The following is a 16,039-nucleotide window of genomic DNA, read 5'->3' as shown; positions in this document are numbered from 1 at the left end:
TGTCTTTTGTAATCTTTGGGCCAGTTGCAATGATGGTTTAAATCAGTGTGACTCAGCTAACACTATTTAGCTTCTAACCCATAATGCTTCAAAACACGCGAGCCCTGACTTATCTCAAGCAAATGACTGCTTCCCCTGGAGTCGGCTAAGGCTGCTGGTGTTAATAAAGTTAAGCAGGAGTCTCCGTGTTCTGCTGCATTCAGGTTTAAACAGTAAGGTGATGACACTTCTCTTTCGCTTTTGTTATTTCTTGGAGTTGTTCTCCTTCCTTTTGGTATGTGTGGTTTAAAAGCAGTCCGTCATGTTGCAGACTCTGCAGGCTGTGGGTTGCTTAATTTGTGTGATTCATAACACAAGAAAAAAAAAAAAGAACCATCATCATTCTTGTTATTACATCCAGCTCTGTTACCCAGAGCATTGACCTTGACCAGCTAATGATAGATATTTAATATATGTGCGTGTGTGTATATATAGATGTAAATATTCATTATGTGAGGTCTGAGATCGTAAGGGAGTGCTGGCAGTGCCAAGTTTTGTTCGATGGCTCAGGCCTCCAGCTGTGCCAAACTCTGGGTTCCCTTAATGTACCATTAAAACAAAACCCAGGCTTTGCTTGAACGTCATCCAGCTTTATTAAAAGAAAGATCAAGCATAATCTTATTAAGCTTGTCACTCAGAAACCATCAGGGTGCAGCCTTGGTGTATCTAGTTGGTCCACATGTGCGAACAATTTTGCCTCGCGATACTCAAACAGGGGCTGTTATGCTTTAGTGAAGGCTGTGAATAACGGAGCTACAAATTGCAGCGCGAGCTCGGCGATGCGTGCGCACGCTCCTGTGTTAACAGCAAGGGGGAGAAGGCGTAGATTGTTTGCTTGGATTTTAACATATTCCCCAAGCGTGCTCGAACCCACCTAACCACAATGTTTTTCAAAATCCGTTGTGTGTATTTTGAGGTTTGTAAACTTCCATAATAGTTTACTCAACTTTTGGATGTGACCGTGTGTCAGAGTGGACAGCTGTGTCATGGAAAACTGACAGCATCACTGAATCTCGCTCTTTTTGGTTTCACTGGAAGTGTGCTTGCTGGGCCAATGTTATGAGAGCGATGTTCAGATAAATTGTGCTTATCTTCATTGTTGCTTCTTTTCCCCAATGTTCACAGCTGGGCAGCAGGAGATAACAGTGAAAACTGGTGGTGTTTATACCAGTGTAAAACCAGAGTAATGCAGTGGTGATTCAAATCAAATATTTCTGCTTGCTCCAAACTTGGATGTATGTAGAAAATCTACGTGTTTATACATTTATACAGAAAAAAACTAAATTGAAGTTAGTCAGGATGTTTGGCCATGTGGCTGAGAATAGATCTGGGTGGGTGGAATTCACGAAGATAAATGGTAATGAGCGAAATGCAGATACACATTTGATGTCTAATTAGGAATAAATTCCTAATAAAAAGAAATACTTCACAGGCATAGCATGTACGAATTAGTACTTCAGGAATACAGCTTTCCATGACTTTTGGTCAGTTAAATTTAACATCTGTGAGCAAGGTATCCTTTGTGCACGGGGATGCGGAGGCTTGATACGACTGTTTGCACACACAAAGTAGCTTAGGAATGGAAGTGTTTGCAGGATGGAGCTTGTCACTGTTGGGCTGTGACAGGCAGTGTCCAAGAGAGGTGGCATATGAGCTTGGGAATGACCACTGTTTGTATTCGTACAGCACCTTTACAGCTGAGAATCTCTAAATACCACAGGACTTTTTTCTGCTCCTTTCCCACTACACTGATGGTCTCTTTGACAGGTAAGATTTACTAACCCTCCTAGTAGAGTCTTTGCCATTGCTGGCTAGAAACTCCTACTCCTTCCACCACAGGACCTTTAGCCAAAGGACTGTCTGTCCTTCCCAAAGCATATCTTTCTTCTGTTTTGTTTTTAAAGAAAGAAAAAACAAAGAAAAGACACAGCCAAGGAATCTCCTAATGCTTTAAAAATATTGCAGTCAAAGTGTCCTATGGAGATCTTTTCTCTAATTTATACCAACATCCTCAGGGTCAAAGCTGATCTGATCCATCCTGCCTAGGTAGAGTTGATCCTGATTTATGACATTGAGGTGGACCAAAATGGGTACTTTCTAGCTCAGTTTTCTATTATTCCACAGCCTTGGACGTGCTTTGCACATCAAGAGAGACAGATCTCCAGGCTTAGGTACTCTAGATCTCTTCCCACAGCACATGTATCTGAGGGTCTTGCAACACCGTATTAAGCAACTTAACAAACGTGTGTGATGTGTTCCTGCCTTCCCTCTCTCCTCAGGGGCAATAGTTTGTTGGTTTGATCTGCCTCGTTTTGTGGGTTTGCTTCCTGGTGTTAGAACAGGCATGAATCGAGCAGCCAGCCTTGAGCTTGGAGTGGAAGGTGGGGAGCAAGTCCCAGTTTATACCTCCTGAAATGCCAGAGCACCACCATCTGCACCTGATGATCCCAGTCTGTAAGGGTTTTGTGGACTCCTGGGATTGTTTCTCCTGCTTTCACAGAGGGAAGGGCCTCAGCCTGCAGCCTCCAAACACTCCTTGAAAAAGTCTGTTTCCTGCACTGGCGAGGCTAACCGTGATGGTGCAAAGGCATCCTTAGCTGGGTTAAAAGGCTCAGGAAGGTCTGTTAGGTCAGTTTTCCTTTGTGTAGTCAAGTGGATTTGGAGATGCCTGGTGTAATTCAGAGGAGGCGAATCATCTACATAACACAAAGCTGTTTTCGATGTTGGTATTAGCTCAAACCTTGAAAGTCATAAAACTACCCTAAACTGCCCTTTCAGCAGCGCCAGCTAAAAACACAGAGCAAAACTATGTGTAATTGCTCTTAATCAAGGACAAGCCTGGAAACGTGCTTGCTGCAGCATGCTCTGCTATATGGCAGAAGAGAAAGGGTTGAGTCCAAACTGGAGACCAGGTTGGACGTGTAGTGCAGACCTGGGGGCTCAGTGGGGACACATCTCAGCAAAACCAGAGGGGAGGCAGCAAGAAGAGGAGACATGCCTCCGGAACAGATGAGTCAGGGTCCATGAGCTTCACGGAGGACTGGCCCTCAGACGGTGATGGAGACCTCACCACCGCTGGGTGTGCCTTGCCTCCAGTTGTTTGCACTGGCAGGGCAGCCTCCAAATGCCACCAGCACTGTGCTGGTTAACTGAAAGAAAAGACCATTTCCAGGTTTGGGTGACTTCACCTTACCTTATTCACAGCCTGATTTGTGAACTTTCTGGTGTGTTTTTCTGCAACAACAGTGACATCCAGTGGCCAGTTGGATTTTTCTGGGAAAAGCATGAACCACAGACGGTCTTAAAACAATGTGAAGATTTTCTATTTAAAAAGATATTGACTAAGGAGGGCATGTTTTTTTAAAAAGTCTAGTAAAATGGCTTCCGTTTTCCTATGCCAGCAGGATGCCGCTCGAGAAGCGGACTAGAAAGCATCAGTAATCTCTGCTCCAGCACAGCTTGTCCTATATCCACAAACTTCAGGAGACCAGCAATTTGCTGAGGAACCACTGTGCTTTGTGCTATGGCATCACCACGTTTTTCACTTGTGAGACATCCACAATCTAAATAAACCACCAGAAAGGGGCTCCTGGAAAAGATGAATAAACCAGTATAGTCTGTAAAATAGTTGACTGTGAGGTCAAAACCAGAAAGAACAAGCAAGGATCCGTGTCCTGTCAACTGGGAGCTTTGATTTGTGGTTTTGAAACTCATTTTCAAACAGAAAATGACAGCCTGTCTTGTAGTCTTTTGAAGTAATTTCACAGATTTGACAGACATTGCCCCCAACTAACTTTCCTGGCATGGTTTAATCTCACACTAGAGCAAGATTATATTTTTTTGTTGTTCGGTTTAGAACTGTGCTCATGCAAACTGGAGGGAGCCTACTGAAATGATCAGTGGGCAGGTTCAAAATAAACACAGAGAAGTGCTGTTTCACACTGCGCATAATGACATTGCAGCCACGGGATATTGTGGAAGCCAAATGCATCCATGAGGCCAAGAAGGGATTAGACAAACTCAATAAGTTCAGTTCTGGAAGTCACTAAACTTCCGATTCCCAGAGCCTGCAGTGATGTACCAGGGTCCTCACTGCTATTGATTTCCTACAGCAAGCTATGAAGTAGGTCCTTATTGCCTGACAGAAGCCTTTGCCTACGGTAGGCAAAGATGCTGCATTTCATAGTACTGGCTGTGTCCTAAGAAAAGCCATGGTCCCGCAAGATCTAGTCCTTGCTGGGCCATGCCTCAGAAATGTCTCCACAAGTTCAATGAGAAATGCTGTTTTGTTGACCCGGGAGATTTCCAAGGCTTGAAGCTGCCCTGAGCTCAGTCTCCATCGAGTCATTGTCGGTGTTTTAGTAACACATTCACGGTTATCTTCTTTGCAAAGTACGAGTGTGGAGCAGGGAGGTATAGAAACAAGTTTTCTCCCCCCTACTCCAACCCTTGCCTGGCTTTGGCAAGCAGATCCACGTGCATTCCAGACTAGTTTGGGATGACTCGGGGGATTTGCGATGGGATATGAAACACTTCGCTTGGAGGCTACCTGCCTAGCGCCAGCTGTTGGGACTTTACTGTGGTGGCTGTCCAGGGGGCCAGGCTGTGGCTTACGTGAAAAGAGCTGATAACTTCGGTTCAGATGGGAGTGCGTTGTCTACTTCAGCAAGGCTGCAAGCACACTAATGAGGCACCTTAGGTGAAAAAATGAGACTGCATTTCCTTACTGATTTCCTCACTGCTTGAAGCCTTGATGACAATCAGCAAACAATATTGTACATAAAGACAGTGCGTTTCATACCAGACCATCTGTGCTTAGATGATCTGATGGTCCTAGCTGGTTGGGCTAGTCTCAAAGATGTCTCAGCACTCTGAGAAGACTCCTAGAGATGCTGGGTTTTCTCTAGGTTTTCCTTAGACTCATCTCCTTGTCTCCTGCTGCAGCGCTGGGGATGGATGAATTTCCCAAGATTTTGTATATTGGTCCTGTCCATTGCAGAGGATCACATGAGGGACACAGGGCCATGTTCCCTGTCACACAACTCCATGGCTGACACGCACGTGAAGTCATACCTTACATAATATCTTTGTGTAGAAAGGTGTGTTCCAAACAACATGATTCTGTGAGGAGCCTGCACCTCAAAAAAAAAAAAAAAAAAAAAAAAGAAGTCCCATGTAGTTGTGGCATTCTGCTATAGGAAAAGATGCCAATAGCTGTCCTCCATGGAATATGTCAGACTGAGCAAGCCCCGTCCTCACTCACAGCAAAACCTGGGGAAAAAGTAACAGGCAAACGTTTACTTCAGTCTTACCCGCATCATTTTCCTCCTGCAGATTTTTTGTCCTGGTAAATTATTCCAGTTATACCAGCAAACACAACAAATACATTTTAGAAAATAAACACTTCAGATCTGTAGGCTTTCTTCTTTACTCCTCCAAAGGACCTTTTCCTTAGCATAGTTAGGAAGGGATTGAATTCATCGTATCTCAAACATACCTGAGGTGATAGCATATTGTGAGCTACTTGTCCACCTCCCTCTGCCATTTAAACTTGGATCCTTGATATCCAGTGAGTTATTTAAGAATATATACTAAAAGAGTCATCCTCTGTTGAACCTTCTCTCTGTGAAAAACTCTTATAATGCCGTGTGAGTAAAGCTAGAATATGAAGTAGCCCAAAAGGCCCCATAACCAACCAGACCACATTGCCCAGCACAGATCAACACAGCTGTCCCTCCCTTGTAAACTCTGGCATAGCAAGACAGGTGGGGAACAGGGCAGAAGAGGGGAGAATGGGGAGAAAGGATGAGTTCTGTGCAGTGTTCAGGAGCTTCTGGACAGTGGTAGGATAGCTTGGAGGGTCATCATGCTGTGTCTGATAGATACTGAGGTTAAGGGAGCTATTTGCACCCATGTGGTCAATGGAGAGAGAATTGCACAGAGGGCTTATGTCCTTCCCAAACCTGGTATTTGAGAGGTTGGAACGAATTGCTCTGTTGAGGTGCCCATCCTCTTCAGTGAGACTGACCAGCTTAGATTAGTCACTTCGTTTTGAAATGTCTAAGCAGCTGTGAACCCTGTTGTTGTGTTGGTCTGACAGAGCTCGGTTGTTGCTGTGGTCTGACACAGAGGCCAGAGGAGATGCTTGGGAGGTGACCTCACTTCAGTTCTCGCTTGTGTTGTTTTTGTTAACCTAAGTGAAACAGCTGTTTAGACTTGAAGAAAGTTGAGCTTTTTGTAAAAAAAAAAAAAAAAAAAATTTATTGTTTTCCTCATGATATATTTATGGCAAGTCTGCTAGGGAAGGTGTGCAAAGACTTTGAAGGTAGCACAGAACCAAGTGGCTGTGCCCACATGTTGGCACTGTATTGGATCTGAAAGCAGAGAGCTCTGCCAGCGTGGCACCAGTCCCAAACTGGTCAGCTCAGTCCCATCTCATGCTGAGCGTGTTGAGGACTCTGTGCATTGCACTCCAGGCCACTTCCAGAGAAGGATTTCCAGAGTGTGACGTTTGGATGCCTCCAGAATAATTCCATGTCCTCAGCGGGAGGGATGCTTGGAGGGACTAAGAAGAGAAGAAGAGTAGAAGGGGAGATGCATGAGGAGAGTTTATTATATCGAGGAGCAGCAAGAAAATAGAAGAGGCTGTGGGAGTGAGTCTGTCCTTCAGACTGAGATGCTCTGATTATAGTATTGCACTACAGATCTCAAAGACACCCCAGGGAAACACAAATCTGTGCTCCATTACCCTGGTGTCAATCTGGAATAACCTTCTCAACTTTTGGCCCCTCGTCGCTCCGTTCTCCCCCTGGCTACAGTGTGGCTTTTCTCCAGAGCATATTCTGTAAGTGCTCACGGGTGAGAGGGGAGAAGGGTGATTACATGCAAGGAAAGAATGAGAGAGAGCCATGGGAGGATTACTGGATGTTCAAAGTGCTGTGCATTTTGGACTTTTATGTTTTATTGCTTGACTGTCCGAAAGTGCCTATGAGTCAGTTCCTCACAACGGTGGAGAAGAACAACATCAAACGAGAGGGGAAAATGATTTCTCCATCTGCCTTGGAGAAGGGGTAGCATGATGTAAGGAGGCTATGATGAAAGCCTGCTTTACAAGACTATTGCACGTGGCTTGTACAAAGTATTTTTTAAGGCATGCTTTGGGCTCGGATACTCCTGCCAAACAGGGGAGGAAGAAAGCACATTCCCTGCGCCCCCAGCTCTTCTCCCCAGGTTTCTGCATAACACTGAAATTTCCAAGTGCAAAACCATGTCCTGTGGCAGACCAAAGCCAGCAACCTGGGATGACAGGCTTTTCTGAAAGGTGGAGCGCTGAGTTCCCAGCTTTGTCTGAGTGCGGGACACTCTCCTCTATGGCAAGGATCCTTGGGGTAGCATCAACAGACCTAGTGGGGGTGGTCTCTGAGGCTGCTGATTTTCTGTGTGGTGCCAGTTCGCTCACCCATGGACTTGTCTCTCGTAGCATCTTTTGTCCGTAGTATTTGGGTGCTGTTACTACCCAAGAGTTGCCCCAGGGCGCTCTCGGTTCTGTGCTGTATCTTTGAAAATCACTTTCTCTTTGGAAAGCCCACCCACAGCTCTTGATTTGAACTGAAAGAGGGTAGATTTAGATTAGATAGAAGGAAGACATTTTTTACAACGAGGATGGTGAAACACTGGAACAGGTTGCCCAGAGAAGTTGTGGATGCCCCATCCCTGGAGATGTCCAAGGCCAGGTTGGATGGGGCTTTGAGCAACCTGATCTAGTAGAAGGTGTCCCTGTCCATGGCAGGGGAGTTGGAACTAGATGATCTTTAAGGTCCCTTCCAACCCAAACCATTCTATGATTCTATGAATGCCAACCTCCAGGAAGCTTTTGTTATATCTGGTCTGTCTGAGGTGTGAGTAGGGATGCATTTGGGATGCTGATGATACATACACTGCATGTCTGTCGTGGGTTAGGCTGAGTTCGGCAACCAAACCCACGCAGCTCTCCCAGTCCAGTAAAATGGAGAGGAGAGAAAAATGTAATAAAAGAGCTGAGGATCGAGACAGGAACAGAGGAGCACCCACCAACCACGGTCCCGGGCAAAAGAGGCTTTTTCTTAATGCAAAACTATTTATTAACAGCTACCTAGAAAGAGAAAAGCACACAAAAACGGTTACTTAAGAGAATAACGAGAAAACAAGGCCAGGTCTTAAAAACAACACCACTCCCCCCCCTCTTTGCCTCTTCTTCCCGGCTCTACCTCCTCCCCCCAGCGGCGCAGGGGGGCAGGGAATGGGGGAGTGCAGGTCAGTTCATTTCAAGTTGTTACTGCCGCTTCCCTTAAAGGAAAAGGAGTCCTTACACCATTGTCCCTTGCTCCAGTGGATCCCCTACTCACGGCGAAAGCGTGAATCCTACCCGCTGGGGGGCAAATCCTTACCCCATCGGATTTGCCCCAAGTGCGGGCTTTACCAGTCCTGGGCTTTTAAGGAGCCGCAGCCACTCGCTCTGGCGTGGGTCATCAATAAACTTTAAATGTGCTCCGGCGTGGGTCGTCATGTCGACCTTAAATGCGTCTCCGTACAGACTCTGAATGCGTAAAATGTGTAAAATACGTAAATGTGTCTCTACCTGTGCCCATGATTCACAATAGTCTCAGGCTCAGGCATCTCTTCCCGACGTGGGTCATCCACTGGTTGCGAGTGGGTCTCTGCTTGCTCCACCGAGAACTGTTTGCAAAGGGGCCGCTCGCAAGGGGGACTCAGCCGCGGCACACGTTGTTCCGTCCCATCTTCACTGACCCCTTATCTGTGTGGCCGTTTCTCTTAGATTTCAGTCCTGTCTGGGTGAACTCGGCCCGGTGGGCGCCCCGGCAGCGGGGCTCTCCCCGAGTTCCCCAAGCGGCTCCGCCGCCGCCATCCTCGACGGAGCGGGCCCGGCCCGGCCCAGGCCGCCGGCCCAGCCGGGAGCGGGGGCCGTGCCCCCCTCCCGTCTCCTTGCTCCTGGGCACCGGCACACCTTTCCGGTTCCTTTGTCCGACGTAAATAGGGCAATTCGCAGAGGCGCCGATTGGCTCAAGCCCCGAGGGGGACGGGAGTCCGGTCTGATGGGCAGCTTGTGCCACCCGGACCTCCCCCCCCCACTTCAAACCATAACAATGTCTCATCCTCTGGCATGGAGTGTGGCCCACGTTGTTTCATACTAAATGGGGGAGGTGGGGTAGACGCTGAGGTCCTTCCAGCCCTTCCCAGAAAATTCCCCTGCTGCATCTCCACAAGCATTAATTTAGTTCATTAGTTTACTGTTATCGGTAAAATATAAAATCAGAATTTTCAGGCAGTCCTAACATCATACTCATCACTAGATGCTGCATATCACCCACCTAATCCCTTACCTGCTGTCGTTCTTTATACTCTGATAAGAAGCCTCCCGGTAGAAGGTTACTCAGGCTGGAGGAAACTTTTAGATACATCCAGATCCAACTTGCAAAAGTGAGATCTGTGTGCAAATCTAATGTTTGTTCCTTGTTGAGGTGCACTTGAGATACTGATTCAAGGCAATCCCTAGCACTAGGTGAGATTTCAGCAAAGTGAGTGGTGTGGGAGGAAAGAGGAACAACCCTCTGGCAGCAATAGTGATCTAAATCTGAGTCGTCCTGAGAAAAAGAGTGAAAGACCCTCTAGTTTTTGGAGGATGATATTCATTAGCAAAGAATGGCTTGATGCAGGGATAGAAGCAGCTATGATACTGGAGGAGGAGTGGAAGGGAATGAAAAATCTGGGAGGATTTATTCACAAAACTGGTTCCCCATCATGAGTCTGGGCCATCTGCCATGGCAGGAAATAGTAATGTGAGATATTATGGGGTTCCCCCTAGTAAATTCATGCTGTTACCTAGAGGCTGTTGGGTTAGAGTCTAGTGCTATAATGGAGAAATTAGCAAATCCAGATAGAAGTTATGGCCTAAGCTGTTTGCTGTAGTTCCTTACTACAGCCTCTTCTTGACACAGTCATCATTCATCTTCCAAAATATTCAGTTCAACCACTTTCACAATAAGAGAAATGGAGGCATACTTTTGGAGGCAGCGAGCAAAGGAACCAGTAAATATTTGCCCCAACTGTGAAGGCACAGTTTTTGGCATTTGCATTTTTGCTACACTTATTCCTGTGAAGCCCAACTGCGATAAACATTCTGATGGTGCCCAGAGGCTCGAATATCAGTGTCGAGAGAGAAGGAGGAATAGAGACTGCTGCCTTCTGATTGCAAAGCAGCCCGAGGTCTAAATGGCAACAAAACGTTATACATAACGTCTGATTCACTGTGTGGAGAATGTAAAGAATTGAGACCTCCCGACACAGTTTACATTGGCCCTTTTTATGACTAATTGTGCAGAAAATAGCTCTGCTTGTAGTGTGCATGGAAACAGTTCAGGTTTCTGCTGTGTGTCAGCTAATGGGCTAGCAAGGCTTTTTGAGCACAACTTCAAAGGCTCTGGCAATGGAGGTCCTTTGTGAGGGAATTATCTCCTGCTCCTTTGTACCCCCTTATCCTTCTAAGCTGTGGAACAAAGAATTGTGAAATGAAGAGAAGAAGTAATTTGTAGTAGATCTCTAGACCTAGATAAAGTACATAACATTTGCTTAAAAACATTTTTCTGCTTCTGTCATCAAAACAAGGTTGTATTTTTCTGTGTAAGAACACCCAAGTTCATTTAACTTTGGAGGAATGCAACCTTGTGCTTAGGTATGCTATTGATGGGGTCACCAAAACGTCTGAAATGGTAAAGGAGAGCTTTCGTTTCTGTGGTCAATTAGAAAATACGTGGCTGGGACTGTTAGAGTTGGCTGAGAAGTGTATTTCACTAAGAAAGGAAGAAAACGCATTTTTTCAGCAGTGTGTGTGCATGTGCATGCGCAAGTATTTTTCACCTTTTAGTAAAAAACAAAGTATTTTAGTCTTTCTTTCTTCCAGTGAAAAATGAAACCTTGGGGAGATAAAAAAATGCATTACATGCATCTGCTTTGTGTAGTCCAAAGCACAGTTCTTAATTAAAAATTAAAAAGCAAACCAGGGATGGAAGATGTTTGATTAATGTTAGCAACCATGCTGTATAACGTGTTCCTCTAGTGTCTCCAGATCCTCTGTCTCGAAAAAACAAGACATGAGTGAAAGGAGAATAATCTTGGCCTCATCAAATTTAATAGAGAAGCTCCCCCCGCGTTCCGTGAGCCATGCTAGCCACTCCACTGCATCTGTGTTCAGGCTGCGAAATGACTGTGTTTAGCGCTGGGTCTTGTCTGCAGGCAAATCCCATGAGTATCTCCTTATCCTTAGAGAGTGGAAGGACTGCATCCACACCTTTCCTGATGTGTTTTTTTAACTTAAACTGTTAGGAGAGACTGTACTGCCTATCTCCATGCTCAAGTACAGACTTTCACTTCAAGTCCCTGTCTAGAAAATCTTTTATGTCTGCTTTCTCTCCTTTTCCCACACTTGCATGGATTTCCCGAGGCAGTTGGTGTTCTGACCTGTTGGATCCAGTTTTCATCAGCTGTCAAGGTAAATTTGGGTAATACTGCAGGAATAGTTTATTCGGGTTTAGATGGAGGAGGGAATATTGATGGAGAAACAAGAGCATTCCCCTGTCTCTCTAATCTGTTTGATATGTCTCTAGACGCACTAACTTTTTCAATAGTTACGCTTAAATTTTTTTTTTTTAATGAAAATTTCCAGGCCAAGCAGAAAATTTTTATAAGTTTTTATCAGCATATGTATATAAAAAGTTCATTTATTTTGTATCTATTAAAAAAAATTAAATCCACTGATGTTATAAAAAAAATCTGATAACTACTACATATTCTGTTTGCACATATGGGCAGCCAATGGCAGGGATTTGATGTTCTTCACTGATGCTGAGCTTAACTGTCTCCACTGTACGGGTTAGGTTTGTTTTCATTACATGTCATAAGCTGTCAAAAGTAATATATTGTTGTCAATATCTAACAAGTGAATGCTTATCCCAAGTTATAAGTGACCAGGGAGAGTCATTTTATGTAAAAAATTTCTCGTATAGAAACTTTTTCTGGATTTTAAAACTGGGAAGGATAATTATGATGGACTTAGCAGCAGGAGGCAAGCCAAGATATTTCCTCCAGAAATTCTTTAATCCTGGAAATACAGCAATGACATGAGGGTGTTTTCATGTTTCACTTTACCCACCTGCACTGGACCTCCCAAGTGCCACCTTTTCCCTCAAACCTTCCTCTTACACGTATCTCTGATCCTGTGGAACTCTTTGACATGGGATACCATGGATTGCTGTTGGGAAGATGTCCACGTTGGGTAGAAAAGGCTACAGAGGCTGCTGGTTTGAGTATTCATACTTTCAGTTTTTCTATCACTGAGGTAGAGCATGACTTCGAGTTGCTTGTACTGTGCATAATGAGATAATGAGTTGGCCACAACAGCGTTCCTGTGACGTAAAATAGACGGATGCAAAAGCAATCGCAGTATGTGAATTGACTGAGCGGAGAAGTTAAGACAAGTAGAAGTCAGAGCTAGCCTGTATAAAAATCTGCAATCAAGTGGAAAGGATGTGTTAACAGGGGAAGCTGATGGTGAGACGAGTGGTGATTTACCCAGATGTACGTGGGATAAGACAAACAGGAAAATTTTGAGTGCAGTCTAAAGGTAAAGCTTTGCAAAGACCTTCTCATGCCATTTCCTAGTGGTTGTTAAAGCTTCAGGCTCTGTTGATGTGTGTGGAACGGAGAGTTGTTTGGGGTCAGCTTGAAGTGGGGTTTTGGTTTTGATTTTTTTTTTTTTTGCTTTGATTTCTTTTCTCTTGGTTGAACTGGGGCATTGAAGATATTTTAGTGTGTGTTCAATTGTGGACCTAAAATGAAATAACTACATTTACATTCAAGTTTCCAATGAAGATTTTCATTTATTCAGGGATTTGGCGTTGGGTGGTGGGTTTTTTATGGAAGCTGATATTCCTTCGCGTTAAGAAAGGTAAAATTGAAGGAATAAGCCTCAAGCTTGGAGCAGAGGCTAAGGAGATTTGTGATACTGAAATTCAGTCCTTGGTCTCAGAAGAATTCCTGGAGACATTCATTCCCCCCGTGGGTGGGTTTTACCTTGGCAGGAACCACCTCTGTTCTCTGTAATTGCAGTCCAAATCCAACATAAACTCCTGGATAGCTGGAGGACAGTTACCAAGAGAAATGATATGGCAGAGGACTGAATGGCTCAAGGTGACTGTGTTCCCTGTGGAAGCACGCGTCTCACCGTGCTTATGTTTTTCTGCCATCCCGCACAGCAGATCATCAGTCCAACAAGCCAGCAGCTTTCATCATGGTCTCCCCACAGAGGGCAGGAATGGGATGTCCAGGAGATATCACCTTTTAGTCTGCATCCATCACTTGAAAGGAGTTGAGGGCTTTGCTGAGGAGCTGGTGTTGCTGATGGTCCTGCCATTTTGGGGATGAAGAATGAGAGCTGTTGCATAGTAACATTTTTTTCTGGATTTAAAGCAGTTAAAATTGGTTTCTTTCATACTGTCATGACGTCAAAGATTTGCTGGATTCAGGACAATTGTTTACATTAAGAAATCTCTTGGCATTAAAGACTCCGGTTCAGGGAAAGTAGAGCAATGTACCACGGACTCAGAAACATGTCTGACTTTAAGACCTTTGACTTTGGTTCCTCAGTGTCACTTTGCCAGTGACAGAATGGGGACCTTTGTTTGCCTTGGCCACTGCATGAAAAACCAGGATATGACCAAATCCAGTTAATCACTCACAATTGTCTCATTTCTTGAATCTCTGAGGGTGTGTAACACATTTTTGGGACTGCTCTCTGCTCCTTTGGCTTTTGTTGTAAGTAAGTTAGTCAGGGGAAAATGAAATTTTGAGTTTTCTTAAAAGGAAGTGGAGGAATCCTGGAACACACTAGGGCTCTGCAAATGTACGTTTAATCATTTAAAGAGATTTCTTTTGGCTAAAAGCTCTTACCAGTGCTTGCAAGTTGCTCTAAAAGTCCCACAACTACATCATTCCCACAACTGATGTGAATTAGCACCCTTGTTGGCAGCGTGAGCAGAGAGATGCAGGCTCAGGGAGTACTAGGGACTGAATTACTGTCAAATTCACAGTGACTTTGTGAAGTATGGTTGAAGTGTCCTAGGGGTGACTCTGCTGACAGTTACACCAGCTCCTTACACAGTGGCCGTGGAGAGAGATTTGGGCATGTCCTGCGTGCCTTGTTTTTTCTGGGCAAAGCATTTGGCTCTGCCATGGAGCTGGGCAGTTACAGGCATCTCCTGCAAACACACGCTGTGCCTAAGGCAAGCACGTGTTCTCCAAGCAGCAGCAGACCAGACAAGTGCGTTTTTACATGTGACACATGGTGGAACTCCTTGCTGCAAGATGTCACGGGGCAAAAAGTACATGGAGGCTGAGGCTTGAGCACGTTCGTGGTGAATTGGTCTATTCAGAGCTGGCAGTGAGATGCAGTGACCTGGGTGTAAACGGGGGTCACACAGCCGTGCAGAGCTAGAAGCTAATGGACATAATGGAGAAGGATTGTTCTGTCTTTTCTCAGTGTCATTCATGTATATGAATATATACATGTATGTGTCAAAATATATATATACCACAGGCCACAGTTGGAGACAGGTTACTGGGCTACATGGATCTTAATAAACCTTAGTGGACTTCTTGCCTCCTTACTTTATATGTCTAATGTATCCTGAAAACAATGTGGGAGTCTGACAATAAGTTGAAAGCTTTGGAGGGATTACACTGCCTTATTGAGTCTGTACCCAAAGCCCTTTGAGGGCTCCCATTGACTCCAGTGGGATTTGGTTCAGACCTCAAGTATATAGGACTCCCATAAGCAAACTCTTTCAATGCCGCAATACTTACTGGGCTCTTTGTTAGTTCTGTGAATAGGAATGCGACCTTTACACTTCTAGCCAAGAGCCCTCATTTACAGGACTAAATCTTCGTGTTTTGGGAGAGATAAGGTTACCATCCCAGCTCCTCCCAACCCTGCTGTGCAGGTGGCTGAGTGGTTGATGAAGCAGTTCCCAAATCACCGCCGTTTTAGGTAGATAAGCACTGAACGTGCAGTACAGCAGCTCCAGAGCTTCTTCATGAGCAGATGTCCATGAACTTTGATGGGTAGGGTGGACAACTGGGGTTGTAAGTTGTTCCAATTCATGAGTCAAAGCCCTAGTAATATTCTTTTTGCCACTACAGAGTCACTCTGATATCCGTGTTAGTTAGAAGTTTATTTAGTCCATGCACATGCTAAAAATGGCCACAGTGGAAGCCTAGACTAGCAATTCATCTAGATTTTCTTTTATCCACCTAGTCTCTTGGCCATGTGAGCGGAGGGAGGAGGGAATAAGATGGAAGAATACCATATCGGGCAGTACGCTGTCTCTTCCTCTGACTGTTGCCAAAGGCTGCAGTGGGCTGCATGGTGAATAATGGAGTCTGAATTCCAGCAAATTGCATAACATGCCATTCTTGCTTTTGGAGCAGGTTTAGCTTCTGGTAACCTTGCCTCCCAAACCTGTTGTTCCAACAGGAGAAACTCGAGTGAGAGGAGCCATTTGATTGACAGTGCTATTTTCTACCTGTATTTTAGGTCACTTCCTGGGTAACAACACTGTGATTGATGTACTGAGACAAGCAGGATTTGAAGTGGAGCACACCCCTCCTGGACAACCAATTGGAAAGTAAGCAGATGCCCACAGATTATTAATCACTTTCTCTCCTTTTCTTTTTTCTCTCCCTTTTTCTGTGACTAAGCAAGATTATTGCATTAGTATAGGAGGTGGGGAAGGGAGTGAGGAACCTTCCTTTCCCAACCAAGTTCCAGACAAAAAGTGCATTGTAAAGCATCCGTTGTGTGAGTTTGGAAACACATGGAGCCTCAGTGGCTGTTTTTTTCACTTGAGGACATTGTTCATATCACAACTGCTTCACTATACCAGATCAGAAC

At 44.9% G+C, this 16,039-nt stretch overlaps 1 protein-coding gene across 1 annotated transcript in view; it reads left to right on the top strand.

The window, feature by feature from the left end:
* The window catches only part of TRABD2B (TraB domain containing 2B), a 292,368-nt gene that overhangs the window by 232,272 nt on the left and 44,057 nt on the right, over positions 1-16,039 (top strand). Inside the window, 1 exon segment of the mRNA XM_086617690.1 lies at positions 15,683-15,773. Coding sequence (XP_086473816.1) covers positions 15,683-15,773 — 91 coding nt within the window.

This window comes from Tauraco erythrolophus, chromosome 10 (assembly GCF_009769465.1).
Source record: "Tauraco erythrolophus isolate bTauEry1 chromosome 10, bTauEry1.pri, whole genome shotgun sequence".
NCBI classification, from domain to species: Eukaryota; Metazoa; Chordata; class Aves; order Musophagiformes; family Musophagidae; genus Tauraco; species Tauraco erythrolophus.
The sequence above is the reverse complement of the archived record's forward strand: the minus strand, read 5'-3'. Positions and strand labels throughout refer to the sequence as shown.